The following is a 15,857-nucleotide window of genomic DNA, read 5'->3' on the forward strand; positions in this document are numbered from 1 at the left end:
ATGGGCTACTTCTGCTCCTGGAACGTATGGACGTGAAGTTGGATGCAGAAGGTATTTGAAATGGGAGCTGTCTGTGTACAATATTGAACGTGAACTGATTGATATATCACTCCACGTCACCTCCAGAGATTTTATAAGTATGTAAGTGGGAAAAGGGTAACTAGAGGGAGAGTGGGACCTCTCAGGAATCAAAGCGGTCACCTCTGTGTGGAGCCACAGGAGACGGGCAAGGTCCTCAATGAGTATTTCTTCTCTGTATTTACCGAGGAGAAAGACAGGAGGACGGTGGAACTTGGGGCAGTCAATGGAAGTGTCTTGAGAGCGGTCAGTGTTTGGGTCGAAGAGGCAACACACGGTTTCAGAATCCAAATCTGCACTTTCAACGTTTTCATGCAAAGACTGGGAGGCACAGTGGCTCAGCGGTAGAGTTGCTGCTTTACAGTGCCAGGGATCCGGGCTCGATCTTGACCGTGGGTGCTGTCTGTGTAGGGTTTATACGTTTTCCCTGTGACCATGTGGGTTTTCTCTGGGTGCTCCAGTATTCTCCCACACTCCAAACACGCACAGGTTTGTAGGTTAATTGGCTTTGGTAAAAGTTGTAGTTTGTCTACATGGTGTAGGATAGTGGCAATGTATGGGGTGATCACTGAGTGGCTTGGACTCGGTGGGCCAAAGGGCCTCTTTCCATGCTGTATCTCTACAGTCTAAAGGAATATAAGATTGCTTTAGGAACTCGGTTAGATCATGATGCATTGGTAGAGAGAATGGACAGATGATGTTTCGGGTCAGGACCCACCTATAGATCTGATCCAAAATGTTGCCTGTCCATTCCCCCTACAGATGCTGCCCAACCTGCTGAGTTCCTCCAGCTCTTTGTTTTTACTCAAGATTCCAACATCTGCAGTTCCTTGCATCTAACATTTTTACTTGCTCTTTTCAAGGACCCCCAGCAGGCTCACTCAATAACCAACGCAGGGGCACAGCTTGTAGAGCTGCTGCTTCACTGTGACTGAGGCCCGGGTTGGATCCTGACCTCGGGTGCTGAATGCATGGACTTTTCACATTCTCCTTGTGATTGTGTGGGTTTCCTCCAGGTGCTCCGGTTTTCTCCCACATCCCAAAGACATGCAAGTTTGTAGGTTAATTGTCCCTCGTGTGCAAGAAGTGGATGAGAAAGCAGGACAACGTAGAACTAGTGCGAAGAACTGATCTATGGACAGCACGGACTTGTGGGCCGAAGGGCCTGTTTGCATCTTTCAGTTCCAGTCAATGACATTGCCTTGACACCTCAGCCATAGTTAGATGCCTATGATTGAAAGGAAGCTCCTTCAATTCCCTGGAAGTCAGATTTAGAAGCATGACAAGTGAAAATAGAATTGCAACAAACAAAAATGGCAAGAGTTACCAGCAAGGTCAAACAATTCATCGCATAGATCAATAGAAGGAAATGGAATACATTATATCTTGAAAGTAAATACTTTCAAGTGAGGCAGGGAACAAATTCAAAAGGCATCTTCAGACTTGCGGGAGAGGTCATAGAGTCATACAGTGTGGAAACGGGCCCTTCGGCCCAACTTATCCACACCGACCAACACATCCCAGCTACACTAGTCCCACCTGCCAGCATTTGGTCCATATCCCTCCAAACCTGTCCTACCAATGTACCTGTCTAACTGTTTCTTAAATGTTGGAATAGTCTCAGCCTCAACTACCTCCTCTAGCAGCTTGTTCCATACATACGTGTGAAAAAGTTACCTCTCAGATTCCTATTAAATGTTTTCCCATTCACCTTAAACCTATGTCCCCTGGTTCTCGATTCACCTACTCTGGGCAAGAGACTCTGTGCATCTATCCGATCTATTCCTTTCATGACATACACCTCTATAACGTCACCCCTAATCCTTCTGCACTCCAAGGAAGAGTCCCAACCTACTCAACCTCTCCCTACAGCTCAGACCCTCTAGTCCTGGCAACATCCTTGTAAATCCGCCCTGTACCTTTTCCAGCTTGACAACATCTTTCCTATAACAAGGTGTTTAGAACTGATCACAATACCACAAATGTGCCTCACCGTCTTCTACAACTGCAACAGAACCTCTCAACTTCTGTACTCAATACTCTGGCTGATGAAAGCCAATGTGCCAAAAGCCTTTTTGACCACTTCATCTACCAGCGACCACTTTCAGGGAGCTATGCACCTGCACTCCTAGATCCCTCTGCTCTACAATCACTGGCAGAGCACTACCAATCACTGTTTAGGTCTTGCCCATGTTAGACTTCCCAAAATGCAACACCTCACATGTTTCTGCATTAAATTCCATCAACCATTCCTCAGCCTACTTGGCCAATTGATCAAGATCCTGCTGAAATTTTTCATAACCATCTATACAATCTGCAAAACTACCCACTTTTGTATCATCTGCAAACTTTCTAATCTTACTGTGTTTGTTTTCATCCAAATCACTGATATAGATGGCAAACAGTAATCGAACCCCGAGGCACATTACTAGTCACAGGCCTCCTCATGTCTAAGAAGCAACCTTCCACCATCACCCTGCCATGTAGACAATTTTCTATCCATTCAGCTATCTCTCCTTGGATCCCATGCGATCTAACCTTCCAGAGCAGCCTACCATGAGGAACATTGTGAAATGCTTTACTGAAGTCCATATATACAATATCTAAAGCTCTGCCCTCATCGACCTTTTCGGTCACGTCTTCAAACCACTCAGATTTGTTGGACACAACCTCCCACGTACAAACCCATGCTGACTATCCCTAATCAGCCCTCGTCTGTCTAAATGCCTGTATATCCTATCCCTCAGACTACCCTCTAGTAACATTTCAACTACAGATGTTATGTTCACTGGCCTATAGTTCCTAGCCTTTTCCCTGCAGCCCTTCTTGAATAAAGGCACAACATTTGCCACCCTCCAGTCTTTCGGCACCTCGCCTGTATTTAAAGGCAACTCGTAAATTTCAACCAGGGTTCCCGCAATTTCCCCCCTGGTTTCCCACAATGTCCTCGGATATATATGATCAGGCCCTGGAGATTTATCTACCTTCATACACGATAGATCTCGACATGAAATGTCACCTATCCATGTTCTCCAGAGATGCTGCCTGACCTGCTGAATTTTTCCAGCACTTTGTGTCCTGTTGTGTATTAACCAGCATCTCCAGTTTCTAGTTTTGACCAATAATGTTTCCCTCCTCTGTTTATTGTATGAGTGTAATGGTTGGCCACTCTGTGAAGGGTGAAATATCCCTGCATGGAAGGATCGAGGGTCTGAGCTCAGGGGGAGGTTGAGCAGGCTGGGACTCTATTCCTTGGAGCGCAGGAGGAAGACGGGTGATCTTAGAGAGGTGTACAAAACCATGAGAGGAATAGATCGGTAGACACACGCAGTCTCTTGCCCAGAGTAGTGGAATCAAGAACCAGTGGACATAGGTTTAAGGTGAAGGGGGAAAATTTTAATTGGAATCTGAGGGGTAACTTTTTCACACCAAGGGTGGTGGGTGTATGGAACGAGCTGCCAGAGGAGGTAGTTAAGGCAAGTACTATCGCAAGATTTAAGAAACTATTAGACAAGTATATGGATAGGAAAGGTTTGAATGGATATGGCCCAAACGCAGACTGGTGGGGCTGGTGTAGATGGGACATGTTGGTCGGTGTGGGCAAGTTTGGCCAAAGGGCCTTATTTCCACACTGTATGACTCAATGACTGTTCACTTAGTGTGGTTACTAATATTCTAATTTTAGGAAACAATAAGCAAGTATGTTCCTTGGGGGTAGACCATTGTTAAATATCTACATACAAAGTAAAGTCTGTGTCTTTCCACTCCATCATTACCCTCTCTAGCTTTGAAAATCACAGTCATCAAAATAGTCTTTTGTGGTTGGTTGAATAGTGCATATTCAAAGTGTCGTGCGGTTTGTTCTGTTCCATCGTTGCGTGGACTATTTTAAGCACAAGATTTTATTGTCATTGCAAAGTGTTTTCAAATTGGGAAAGCAAAATCACAAAAGAAACCTGTGTGTTTGACGTTAAATTGTCATTGCCTAAAGGAAGAAATGTCACAAGGAACTGCACATACTGACGAATTAAGAAAATTACAAAGTGCTGGTGGGACTCGGTGGGTCAGGCAGCATCTGTGGAGAGAATGGACATGCGACCTTTCGGGTCGGGACCCTTCCTCTGACTGATGGAGTAGGGGGAGAGAAAGATTGAAAAGAGTGGTGTGGGCAGGACAGAGCCTGCCAAGGGATAGATAGGTGGACAAAATGTGTCAGAAGGAACTGCAGATGTTGGTTTGGGTCAGGCAGCATCTCTGGAGAAAATGAATAGGTGACGTTTTGGGTTGGAACCCTTACTTATACAGAAATTACAGGTGGGAAGACTGGGGGGGGGGTTAGAAATCACGTGGAGGCGAGAAAAGGCCGGAACTAATCAGGGCTGGCAACAGATGACCTCAGGAAGGGTGGAGCCCATAATGGCCCATTGTTGACTGGGGACGATGTGACAACAAGAACGTTCCAAGGATGTGAACGCTGGTACTGGCAGGACGGCCAGGGTGGGGAAAGGGGGGACGGAGGGGATGGGATGGGATGCAGGAGATACTTGAAGTTAGAGAAAGCAATATCACACCGCTGGGTTGAAAGTTTCCCAAGCGAAATATGAAATGCTGTGCTTCCAATTTGCGTGCAGCTTCACTCTGACAGTGGAGGAAAACCCAGGACGGAAAGGTCAGTATGGCAATGGGAGGGTGATTTAGAATGCAGAGGCCATAGCAGACTGAGCAAAAGTGTTCAGCAAAACAATCGCCCGGTCTGTGCTTGGTCATGCCGATTTACAGGAGCCCACATTGAGAATACCGGATATAATGGATGAGGTTGGAGGAGGTGCAAGTAAACCTCTGCCGAAGTGATATCGAAGTGATAGGTGGATACGGGTTGGGAGGTGGGGGGTGTTCGATTGGTAGGCGGGTGAGAGGTGACCATATGAAGAAAGGGGAAGGAGCAGCAGTCTGACCCGAAACATCGCCGGTTCATTCACTGAGCTCCCGCAGTATTTTGCTGAAATGGAACAGTGTCTTTTATGGAACAAAGAAAAAGCAAAACCCATGTCCACATATGGGCAGCACAGTGGCGCAGCTGGTACATCACCAGAGACCCAGGTTCGATCCTGACCTTGGGTGCTGTCAGTGTGGTGTACGCACGTTATCCCTGTGATTGTGTGGGTTTCCTCTCACATCCCAAAGGTGCGCGGGTTTGTAGGTTAATTGGCCTCGGAAAATGTCGGGAGTGGATAAGAAAGTTGGATAATGTCAAATCTAGTATGAACGGGTGATCGAAGGTTGACGTGGACTCGATGGGCCTAGGGCTTGTTTCGAAGCAGTGTCTAAAGTAAACTTGAATATTGGCCTTATTTTCTTCCATGAAGAACCTTGCGGTGAGAACTTTCTCCACTTTGGTATCAGTGCTCCTGTCTTCCATCTATCTGCCCATTAAAAGTACAGTAGCAGCACTTCAAATGCTCGTGGCAACACTGTGATATGATGGAAAGTAAGAGCTCGGCCTGATGTAGTTGACATCTTGCTGGGACATGGCACTAAAGGAGGGAATCGGTAAGATCCGCTGCAGATTAAACACTTAGGCCAATTGAGACCCGATGATGCTCTAGACTTAAGACCTCGGAGATACAGCGCAGAAACAGGCCCTTCGTCCCACCGAGTCCATGCCGATCAGCAATCATTCTGTACACTAGCACTATCCTACACGCTTGGGATTTTTTTTATTTTTAACTGAAACCAATTAACCGATAAACCCGTACATCTTTTGAGTGTGGAAGGAAACCCATGAGGAGACCTGGAGAAAACCCACGCGGTCACAGAGAACGTACAAACGCCGTATAGACGGCACCCATAGTCAGGATCGAACCCGGGTCTCTGGCACTGCATGGCAGCAACTCTACCGCTACACCAACGTGAATTACTTTTCCGTTATTCATTTGGGACAAATGGACAACGCCAGCATTTAGCGCTCACCCCAACTGTCCCTGAGATGGTGATTAGTTTAGTTTAGAGATACAGCGTGGAAACAGGCCCTTCGGCCCACCGAGTCCATGCCGACCAAAGATCACCCATACACTTGTTCTATCCTACACACTCGGGACCATTTACAGAAGCAAAACTCGCATGGCTTGGAGTGTGGGAGGACACCGGAGCACCCAGAGACAACCCACGCGGTCATAGGAGAACGTACAAACTCCGTGCAGACAGCATCAAGATCGAACCCCGGTGCTTGTCTGGCGCTGTAAGGCAACAACTCTACCACTGCACCACCGTGATGCCCCAATTGGCGATGGTGATCCATTGTCTTGAACTATTCCATGTGATGATGACATCCCACAACACTGTTGCGTTTGGAAGCTCCAAACAAAGAAGAAAGCCCTTTGCTGCATTCTTCAGTCAGTGTGGTGATTAACCTGAGGACCACCTGCAGATGGTGGTCTAACCATGTGGCAGCTTTGTCTTTCTCGGTGGTAGAGATTTGGGAGGGGCTAGCGTAGAATGACTGGCACCTCGTCCCAGTGCAGCGTGTAAATTAACATATAACACAGAAAAAAGTCCTTCCTCGCACAATGTCTGTGCCGAACTAGATGCCAAGACCAGTCTGAAGAAGGGTTCTGACCTGAAACATCACCTATGCCTTTTTGTACAGAGATGCTGCCTGGCCCGCCGAGTTACTCCAACATTTTGTGTCCATCTTCGGTATAAACTGGCATCTGCAGTTCCTTCAGATACGCCAACAGGTTTGTAGGTTCATGGGCTTTGGTAAAGATTGTCCCAAGTGTGTAGGATAGTTCCAGTGTACTGAGATCGCTGGTCGGCACGGACTCGGTGGGCCAAAGGGCCTGTTTCCGTGCTGTATCTCTAAACTCTTATCTGCCTACATGTGATCCATCTCTCTCCATTCCCCACATATCCACAGACCTGTCCAAAAGTCTCTTGCATGCCACGATCGTGTCTGAACCCCCCACCCCTGGCAAAGTGTTCCAAGCACCCTCTGTGTGTAAAAATAAATAACTCGCACCGCACATCTCCTTGAAACTTTGCCCCTCTCACCTTAAGTATTTGCCCTTCAGTATTTGATATTTCCATTCTGGGAGATAGGTTATGACTGCCTCGCCAATCTCTGCTTCTCAATGTTATGTACCTCTGTCATGATTCCCTGCAGCCTCTGGCATTCCAGCGAAAACAATCCAAGTCCGCCCAACCTCGCCCTGCAGCTCGTACCCTGCTAATCCAGGCATCATTCTGGTAAACCTCATTCAATAGTCAATTTATTTGTCACATACACATAAATGTGCAGTGAAATGAAAAGATTACCCGCAGTCCAACAATAAGACCAATAAAAATAAGCAATAAAAATATGCAATAACACACACAATCATAAACCAACACCAAACAAAAAAAATCATCCATCACAGTGAGTCCCCTCCAGTCACCTTCTCACTGTGATGGAAAGCCGGGATGTCTTTCCTCTTCCCCTGCTATCATTCTACCCCTCATTCTATCCAAAGCCTCCATATCCTTCCAGTAATGGGGTGACCAGAACTCCAAGTGAGGTCTAGCCTACGTCCTGTAAAGGTGCATCATGACTCTGATACTCATTGCCCTGACAAATAAAGTCAAGCGTACCATCAGCCTTCTTTAGCTGTGTGGCAGCTGTGCCTTTCTCAGTGGTAGTACTTTGGGAGCGGCTAATGTAGAAAGATTGCCAGCTAGTTCAACTGCAGCTTGTAATTTGAATTCCTCAGCACTTGGCCTGGGTTTAGTACGTTCGCAGCAATGTTATTTTTAACTTTTTGCAACTTTTGGACTTTATAAACACATCTGACTTAAACCATGCGAAAAGCAGTCTCTAGACTTTAGAGATACAGCGCGGCAACATGCCCTACGACCCACTGAGACCAGCGATCACCCCGTACCCTGGCACTATCCTACGCACTGGGGACAATTTACAATTTTACCGAAGCCAATAAACCTACAAACATGTATATCTTTGGAGTGTGGGAGGCAACCGGAGCAACCGGAGAAAACCCACGTGGTCACGGGGAGAACGTACAAACTCTGTGCGGACAGCACCCAGAGTCGGGATCAAACCCTGGTCTCAGTAAAACGTGTATGGATAGTGTGTAGGATAGTGCTAGTGGACGGGCTGATTGCTGGTCGGCACGGACTCGGTGGGCTGAAGGGCCTATTTCCGTGCCTTATCTCTTAAAATCTCTAAATCTATCCCCCTCCTGATCTCATACACCTCTATAAGTTCACTTCTCACTCTTGTGCACTCCAAGGAATAAATTCCAAGCCTATCCAACCACTCAATAGACAATAGACAATAGGTGCAGGAGTAGGCCATTCAGCCCTTCGAGCCAGCACCGCCATTCATTGCGATCATGGCTGATCACTCAATCAGTACCCCGTTCCTGCCTTCTCCCCATACCCCCTCACTCCGCTATCCTCAAGAGCTCTATCCAGCTCTCTCTTGAAAGCATCCAACGAACTGGCCTCCACTGCCTTCTGAGGCAGAGAATTCCACACCTTCACCACCCTCTGACTGAAAAAGTTCTTCCTCATCTCCGTTCTAAATGGCCTACCCCTTATTCTCAAACTGTGGCCCCTTGTTCTGGACTCCCCTAACATTGGGAACATGTTATCTGCCTCTAATGTGTCCAATCCCCTAATTATCTTATATGTTTCAATAAGATCCCCCCTCATCCTTCTAAATTCCAGTGTATACAAGCCCAATCGCTCCAGCCTTTCAACATACGACAGTCCCGCCATTCCGGGAATTAACCTAGTGAACCTACGCTGCACGCCCTCCATAGCAAGAATATCCTTCCTCAAATTTGGAGACCAAAACTGCACACAGTACTCCAGGTGCGGTCTCACCAGGGCCCGGTACAACTGTAGAAGGACCTCTTTGCTCCTATACTCAACTCCTCTTGTTACGAAGGCCAACATTCCATTGGCTTTCTTCACTCCCTACATCTCAGGCCCTGGTTGCTGTGATTTTGCAAGGAACCACTAGGAATTACCTTGAGTGCCAGCAGGCTCGGCCTCCCATGCTGATGCCAAAGTCCAGGATTTGCCAACCAGAAATTGCCAGGAGATACCAAGCTGACCTTCCAATGTTGGACCATTGCGATGAACAGGAAATGTATAGCTGTGAGGTTGATATGTCACATGTTTTGTTTTATTACTAGCATTGTTTTATTACTAGCATTGTTTTATTACTAGCATTGTTTTATTACTAGCATTGTTTTATTACTAGCATTGTTTTATTACTAGCATTGTTTTATTACTAGCATTGTTTTATTACTAGCATTGTTTTATTACTAGCATTGTTTTATTACTAGCATTGTTTTATTACTAGCATTGTTTTATTACTAGCATTGTTTTATTACTAGCATTGTTTTATTACTAGCATTTTTAAACATAGAAAAAGGTTGCAAGATTTGGCCATTCGGCCCTTTGAGCCAGCACCGCCATTCAATATGATCATGGCTGATCATCCAAAATCAGTATCCCGTTCCTGCTTTCTCCCCATATCTCAATTCTGTTAGCCCCAAGAGCTATATCTAACTCCCTCATGGCCCTTGTGCCTAAAGGGATCAGGGGGTATGGAGAGAAGGCGGGTACGGGATACTGAGTTGGATGATCAGCCATGATCATATTGAATGGCGGTGCAGGCTCGAAGAGCCGAATGGCCTACTCCTGCACCTATTTTCTATGTTTCTATAAATACATCCAGTGAATTGGCCTCCATTGCCTTCTGCGGCAGAGAATTCCACAGATTCACAACTCTCTGGGTAAAAATTAGGATGAGACCTAAATCTCAGTCCTAAATGGCCTACCTCATATTCTTAAACTGTGACCCCTGGACATGGACAAATGGGATTAGCGTTGTTGGGGCATCTTGGTCCACATGGCTGAGGTGGGCCGAAGGGCTTTCTTCCATGCTGCATGACTCTGTGACTCCATTTGCTGTGTTGGTTTCTGATATATAATTTTAAAACATTTCCTAAACATGAAACCTATTTAAGTATTGAAAAATGACCCAGGAAACAGATTATTCAGGCTTCCTCAAAGTACTTCAGCATCATGTGGGATGTCAAAACTTGCCGTCAAGGTAATTCCTGGCACCTCTCCCCCCTCTTCACCCCCCTCCCCCCATGAAATCGACACCAAATATAGTGTGGAAAACAAAGTTAGGCTGTTATCAGGTAGCTGAACCATCGGACCAACAACTAGAGAGCAGTCCTGAGCTACTATTTACCTCTTTGGAGACCCTCAGACTAACTTTGATTGGACTTTACTGAACTTTTTCTTGTACCAAACATTATTCACGTTTGTTCTCATTATCATGCATTTGTACACTGTGGATGGCTCGATTGTAATCATATTGTCTTTCCACTGACTGGCTAGAAGGCAATAAAGGCCCTTCACAATACCTCGGTACACGTGACAATAAACTGAACTCACAAAGTGTTGGAGCAACTCAGCGGGACCGACAGCATATCTGGAGGACAGGGTTATTCAGCGTTTTGGGTCGGGACCTTTCTTCAGACTGATTAAAAGTATGGGGGAGAAAGCTGGAAGAGAGGTGGGGCTGGACATACTGGCAAAGGGGGGGGGGTTGATTAGTAGATGGGTGAACAAAGGCTAAAGGGGCAGCACAGTGGTGCAGCGGCAGAGTTGCTGCCTGACAGCACCAGAGACCCGGATTCGATCCTGACTACGGGTGCTGGCTGTATGGAGTTTGTACGTTCTCCCTGTGACCGCGTGGGTTTCCTCTGGGTGCTCCGGATTCCTTCCACACTCCAAAGACATACAGGCTTGTAGGTTAATGTGTAGGGTAGTGTTAGAGTACGGAGTGATTGCTGGTCAATGCAGCCATGGTGGGCCGAAGGGCCTGTTTCCGCACTGTCACTCTCAAGTCTAAACGTCTAAAGTAAATTTGAAAAGGAGACAAAAGAATGTTAGATAAGGAGAGAAGAGGAATGAAATGCGGCTCGAAGGGCCGAATGGCCTCCTCCAGCACCTATTTTCTATGTTTCTATGTAAATGTAAAGCTAGAGGGAAGTATATAGATGGAAAACAACGGCGGGGATGGGGAGGGGCAGGATATCGAGAGAAATCGATGCATGCCCATTCAAGAACATCAGCGGTTAAATATTTAAAAGATCAGCAGTATATCACACACAGATCACATTATTTACATAACAGATCAGACCTTGCAAAATATTCCATTAAAAAGGTACAACAAAGTTCATAATTCAGAGTTAAGGGCCTGCCCCACTCAGGCAATTTGTTAGGCGACTGCCGGCGACTGTCAAAGTCGTAGCAGATCGCCAACATTTTCTTTTACCCTACGACAATGACCACGACAATGCCGAGCCAGGTCGATACAAGTGACTTTTTTTGTGAAACTAGCACTTGGCTAAGAGATTACACCGTCTTCAGAAACATCGCGAAATTCCCACGCTTACCTGACCGTTAAACTGTCTCCTCCAATCTACCTGTCAATTGTCCTGACGGTAAATAAATTGGTTAAACAAAACTATCTTCTGGTATCTTCAAAAGCCTTTTCTTAATTTAATATTATGTGCTTTTAAATGCACCTGCGACATCCTAGCAAGCCTGGGGACAGCATGTGACAGCGCCCGCAATAAGCTACGATACCTGGCGACAAGCCAGCTGTCGCCGAGAAATTTCTATCTAGAATTTTTTTCCACGATGCGCCGAGATCCGCTACGATTCATTGAAGACTCCTCACGATCATGCCCGCGACACCCCGGCAAACGTTCGGCGACAGCCTAGTCGCCGGCAGTCACCTTAAAATCGCCTAAGTGGGACAGGCCCTTATATATGCTGATAGAGCTTCTGCCTCACAGTGCTCGAGACTCTGGTTGGATCCTAACCTCGGGTGCTGTCTGTGTAGAGTTTGCACGTTCTCCCGGATCACCCTGTTTCCTCGCACATCTCAAAGATGTGAGGCTATGTCGGATATTTGACCTCTAATTGCCCCTGAGTGTGTCAATGGGTGATCAGTAGTCAGCATGAACACAGTGTGCCGAAGGTCCTGGTTCCATGCTGTATTTTTCAATTCCATTCAAGTTAGTTCAATTCAATTCAATTCAAATGGACACAGTAGTGTACAGAAAAATCAATCTTTGGAATCAATCACAAGAAACAGGATTGTCCACATTGCCAGATAGCTGTTTGCTTCTGATGTGCTTTTGCTGCATCAGATTAAGTGATTGTTAAATCAAATTGACTGTATTTTTATTAAAGTAGCAGATAATTCATTTATGGAACTGGATTGCCGTTTTAAAAAGCAGTTGCTTTGAAAGTGCATATTAACCTCTTGCAGATCATCATCCGTGATGGTATGAAACAGTTTGGTTTAACAGTGAATGGAATGAGTCTCAAAGTCATTGTGTCTTTTTGTGGGATGTACACTTTAGCTTCACCTCTGGAAGCTGGAATTTGAATCCAAGATGGTTTAACTGGTGAAATTGTCTCTCGATAGTCAACATAAAGAGGCGGCGCAGCGGTAGAGTTGCTGCCTTACAGGGCCCGACACCAGGGTTTGATCCTGACCAAAGATACTAGAGGAACAAGATAGACCACTCGACCCTAAAAACCGTAGTACGTCATGGCGCCATTTTAGTAGGCAGAAACTTGCAGAAACATTTTAAAAGAAAAATAACAAAAATCTGTGAATTGATAGATGAGATATATTCTGCATTTTAATGGTAACATCACACATACTGTCCCCCCAAAACACTGATTACACTGCGAGAGGCATAGCGAACGGCGGGTTTTGCCTACTAAAATGGCGGACGTTACGCTCCTTTGCGTACTACACTTCAGTATTGACAATTTCAACGGAGTGGTCCATCTTGTTACTCTAGCATCTTTGATCCTGACTAAGGGGGCTGTCTGTGCGGAGTTTGTACGTTCTCCCTGTGACTGCGTGGGTTTTCTCTGGGTGCTCCGGTTTCCTCCCACACTCTAAAAATGTACGGGTTTGTAGGTTAATTGGCTTTGGTAAAATTGTAAATTGTCCCTTGTGTGTAGGATAATGTTAGTGTAGGGGGTGATCTCGTGTGTAGGATAGTGTTAGTGTACAGGGTGATCTCGTGTGTAAGATAGTGTTAGTGTAGGGGGTGATCTCGTGTGTAAGATAGTGTTAATGTAGGAGGTGATCTCGTGTGTAGGATAGTGTTAGTGTACGGGGTGATCTCTGGCTGGCACGGGCTTGGGCCGGAGGGCCTGTTTCCACGGCCTATCTGTAAAATCTGATGTCTAAAGGAGGTAACGTCACACAACAAAACAGATAAACGATGATTATTTTACTTGCCCCAATTGTCACAGAGCCAAAACTGCACAAAGTTGTACTAATGACTTCATGTATTTTCATGGAAGACTTGAAGTGATTCTGTGGCAGTGTGTTCTTGTAGACATGGGTTCTTGGGCCTCTGAGCAAGAAACTACTGATGAAAGAGGATTAACTGGCGATATTTCTGCTGAAGATAGACACAAAATGCTGGAGTAACTCAGCTGGATAGGCAGCATCTCTGGAGAGAATGAATGGATAGCGTTTTTCGGGTCGAGACCCTTCTTCAGACTTGGCAGGGGAAAGGGAAACGAGAGATATAGACAGTGATGTAGAGAGATATAGAACAAATGAAAGAAAGATATGCAAAAAAGTAACGATGATAAAGGAAACAAGCCGTTGTTAGGTGTCAATTCACAAAATGCTGGAGTAACTCAGCAGGTCATGCAGCGTCTCGGGAGAGAAGGAATGGGTGACGTTTCGGGTCGAGACCCTTTTTCAGACTGAAGAAGGGTCTCGACCCGAAACGTCACACATTCCTTCTCTCCCGAGGTGCTGCCTGACCTGCTGAGTTACTCCAGCATTTTGTGAATAAAAACCTTCGATTTGTACCAGCATCTGCAGTTATCTTCTTATACTAATAGTTAGGTGTCTGCTTGGTGAGAATAGGAACCAGGTGCGACTTGGGTGGGGGAGGGATGGAGAGAGAGGGGGTGCAGGAGTTACGTGAAGTTAGAGAAATCAACATCAAACCACTGGGTTGTAAGCTGCCCAAGCGAAATATGAAATGCTGTTTCTCCAATTTGTGATTAGCCTCACTCTGACAATGGAGGAGGCCGAGGACAGAAAGGTCAGTGTGGGAATGGGAAGGGGAATTAAAGTGTTTGGCAACCGGGAGATCAGGTAGGTCTGGGCAGACTGAGTGAAGGTGTTCAGCGAAACGATCACCCAGTCTACATTTGGTCTCGCCGATGTGTAAGAGTTCAACATCCTGCACACCTTGTAATATTTTTACTGAACAGTGACTAAAAATCCTGCACATCCCCTCTTCTATTACAATATTTGACTTTCCAAACAGAGTTTGCAGGAGGGTGCGTCAAACAAGCAATAAAGTCTACAAGGTGTGATTGCCTTTTGTTCTTGCTGTGAAAATAAAAAAAGGCGTTGGGTGAGATTCTGTTGGTTTGATTAATACACTTTTCTTCTTTTCTGTCTCACTTTCAGCTTTGAAACGATCGTTCGAGGTGGAGGAAGTGGAACAGGCAGCCTCGAATCCTTCCACTCCCTCCCGACGAATCCCAACTCCTCTGTCAAGACCGAGTCCATCATCTGGACACAAATATCCAGATTTGGGAGCAAAGTTTACAGACCCAAGCTTGCAGCAGGCGGAAGCACTGAATGCTAAATCACCAAAGTCCTCGGTCAAGAGAATCGAAATTACAGGCTCTAAGCATCCAGAGCAAATCTCGCGAAGAGCAGAAATTTCTATTGACCTCTCTTCAAAGCAAGTGGAAGCTGCAAGTCATGGCGCCCCAAAGATTGGCCTCAAGAGGTCGGAGCTTCTAGGCCACAAGCCTCCGGAAACGATTCCTCGGAGAACAGAAATATCTGGAGCCAAGGTTCAGGAAATCTCCTCGAGAAGATTGGAAGCTGCAGGTTCCAAGCTCTCTGACTCCATTCCAAGAAGAACAGAGAGCTTTGGATCGTCCCCAGTGGAGGCATCTCCAAGAAAGGTGGAGATTCAGGCGGCGAAGCATCAAGAAGTCCCAGCCAAACAGGTGGAAAATTCGATCCCTCCCCACAATAATTACCAGCAACAACAGGAAGTGCAACGAGAGCAAGCACTGACTGAAAATAAAGTAAAGAGCCAGAACAGTGAGTAAAGGTTCCGTGTCTTTTATTGTTCAAGAAGGTGTGATCTTGTCCTTTAAACAGATATGTGTCCCGTTTTTTATTTGAGGGAAGGAGTAATCATTGATACATGATCTTTGTTCATTGGACCTCTAGATAGATTAGACTTTGGTGAGACTTGCATAGCGTGGCAGATGATCAGATTGAGGTTGTGGATTCAGTCTGTGGCATCTGCCAATGTCTTCAAATGTTCTTGTCCCACGCTTGTGCAAAGCTCTTTAATTCTGATTTTTATATTTGGAAGGACACCGCTGTTGGATCGTTTAACGATGGAATAATAATTTGTGTTTGAAAGATAGATGATGTGTGTTTGATAACTGCACCAGCTTATGTAAACAATGTGAGAAATGTTAATGCTGTCTGATCCAGCCTTTTTTGGAGTCAATTGCCAATTTGATTTTATTCAGTCCTGTTTTTAAATTGCTAGTTTCTGTCATTTAAAATCACTTCAACTGAGGGAACATTTAAAGCTAAACAGATGGGTTTTGTCATAACCCTTGTTTTTGGAGAATTTTAGCAGCCTTGAAGGCACAAA

General features: G+C 45.7%; 1 protein-coding gene across 3 annotated transcripts in view; it reads left to right on the forward strand.

Moving 5' to 3' along the window:
• The window catches only part of septin9a (septin 9a), a 274,894-nt gene that overhangs the window by 116,924 nt on the left and 142,113 nt on the right, over positions 1 to 15,857 (forward strand). For all 3 annotated transcript variants that reach the window (XM_078401016.1, XM_078401018.1, XM_078401017.1), the window contains one exon: positions 14,636 to 15,286. In XM_078401016.1, coding sequence (XP_078257142.1) covers positions 14,636 to 15,286 — 651 coding nt within the window. The remainder of the gene's footprint in view (positions 1 to 14,635; positions 15,287 to 15,857) is intronic.

Source organism: Rhinoraja longicauda, chromosome 6 (assembly GCF_053455715.1).
Source record: "Rhinoraja longicauda isolate Sanriku21f chromosome 6, sRhiLon1.1, whole genome shotgun sequence".
Lineage (NCBI taxonomy): Eukaryota > Metazoa > Chordata > Chondrichthyes > Rajiformes > Arhynchobatidae > Rhinoraja > Rhinoraja longicauda.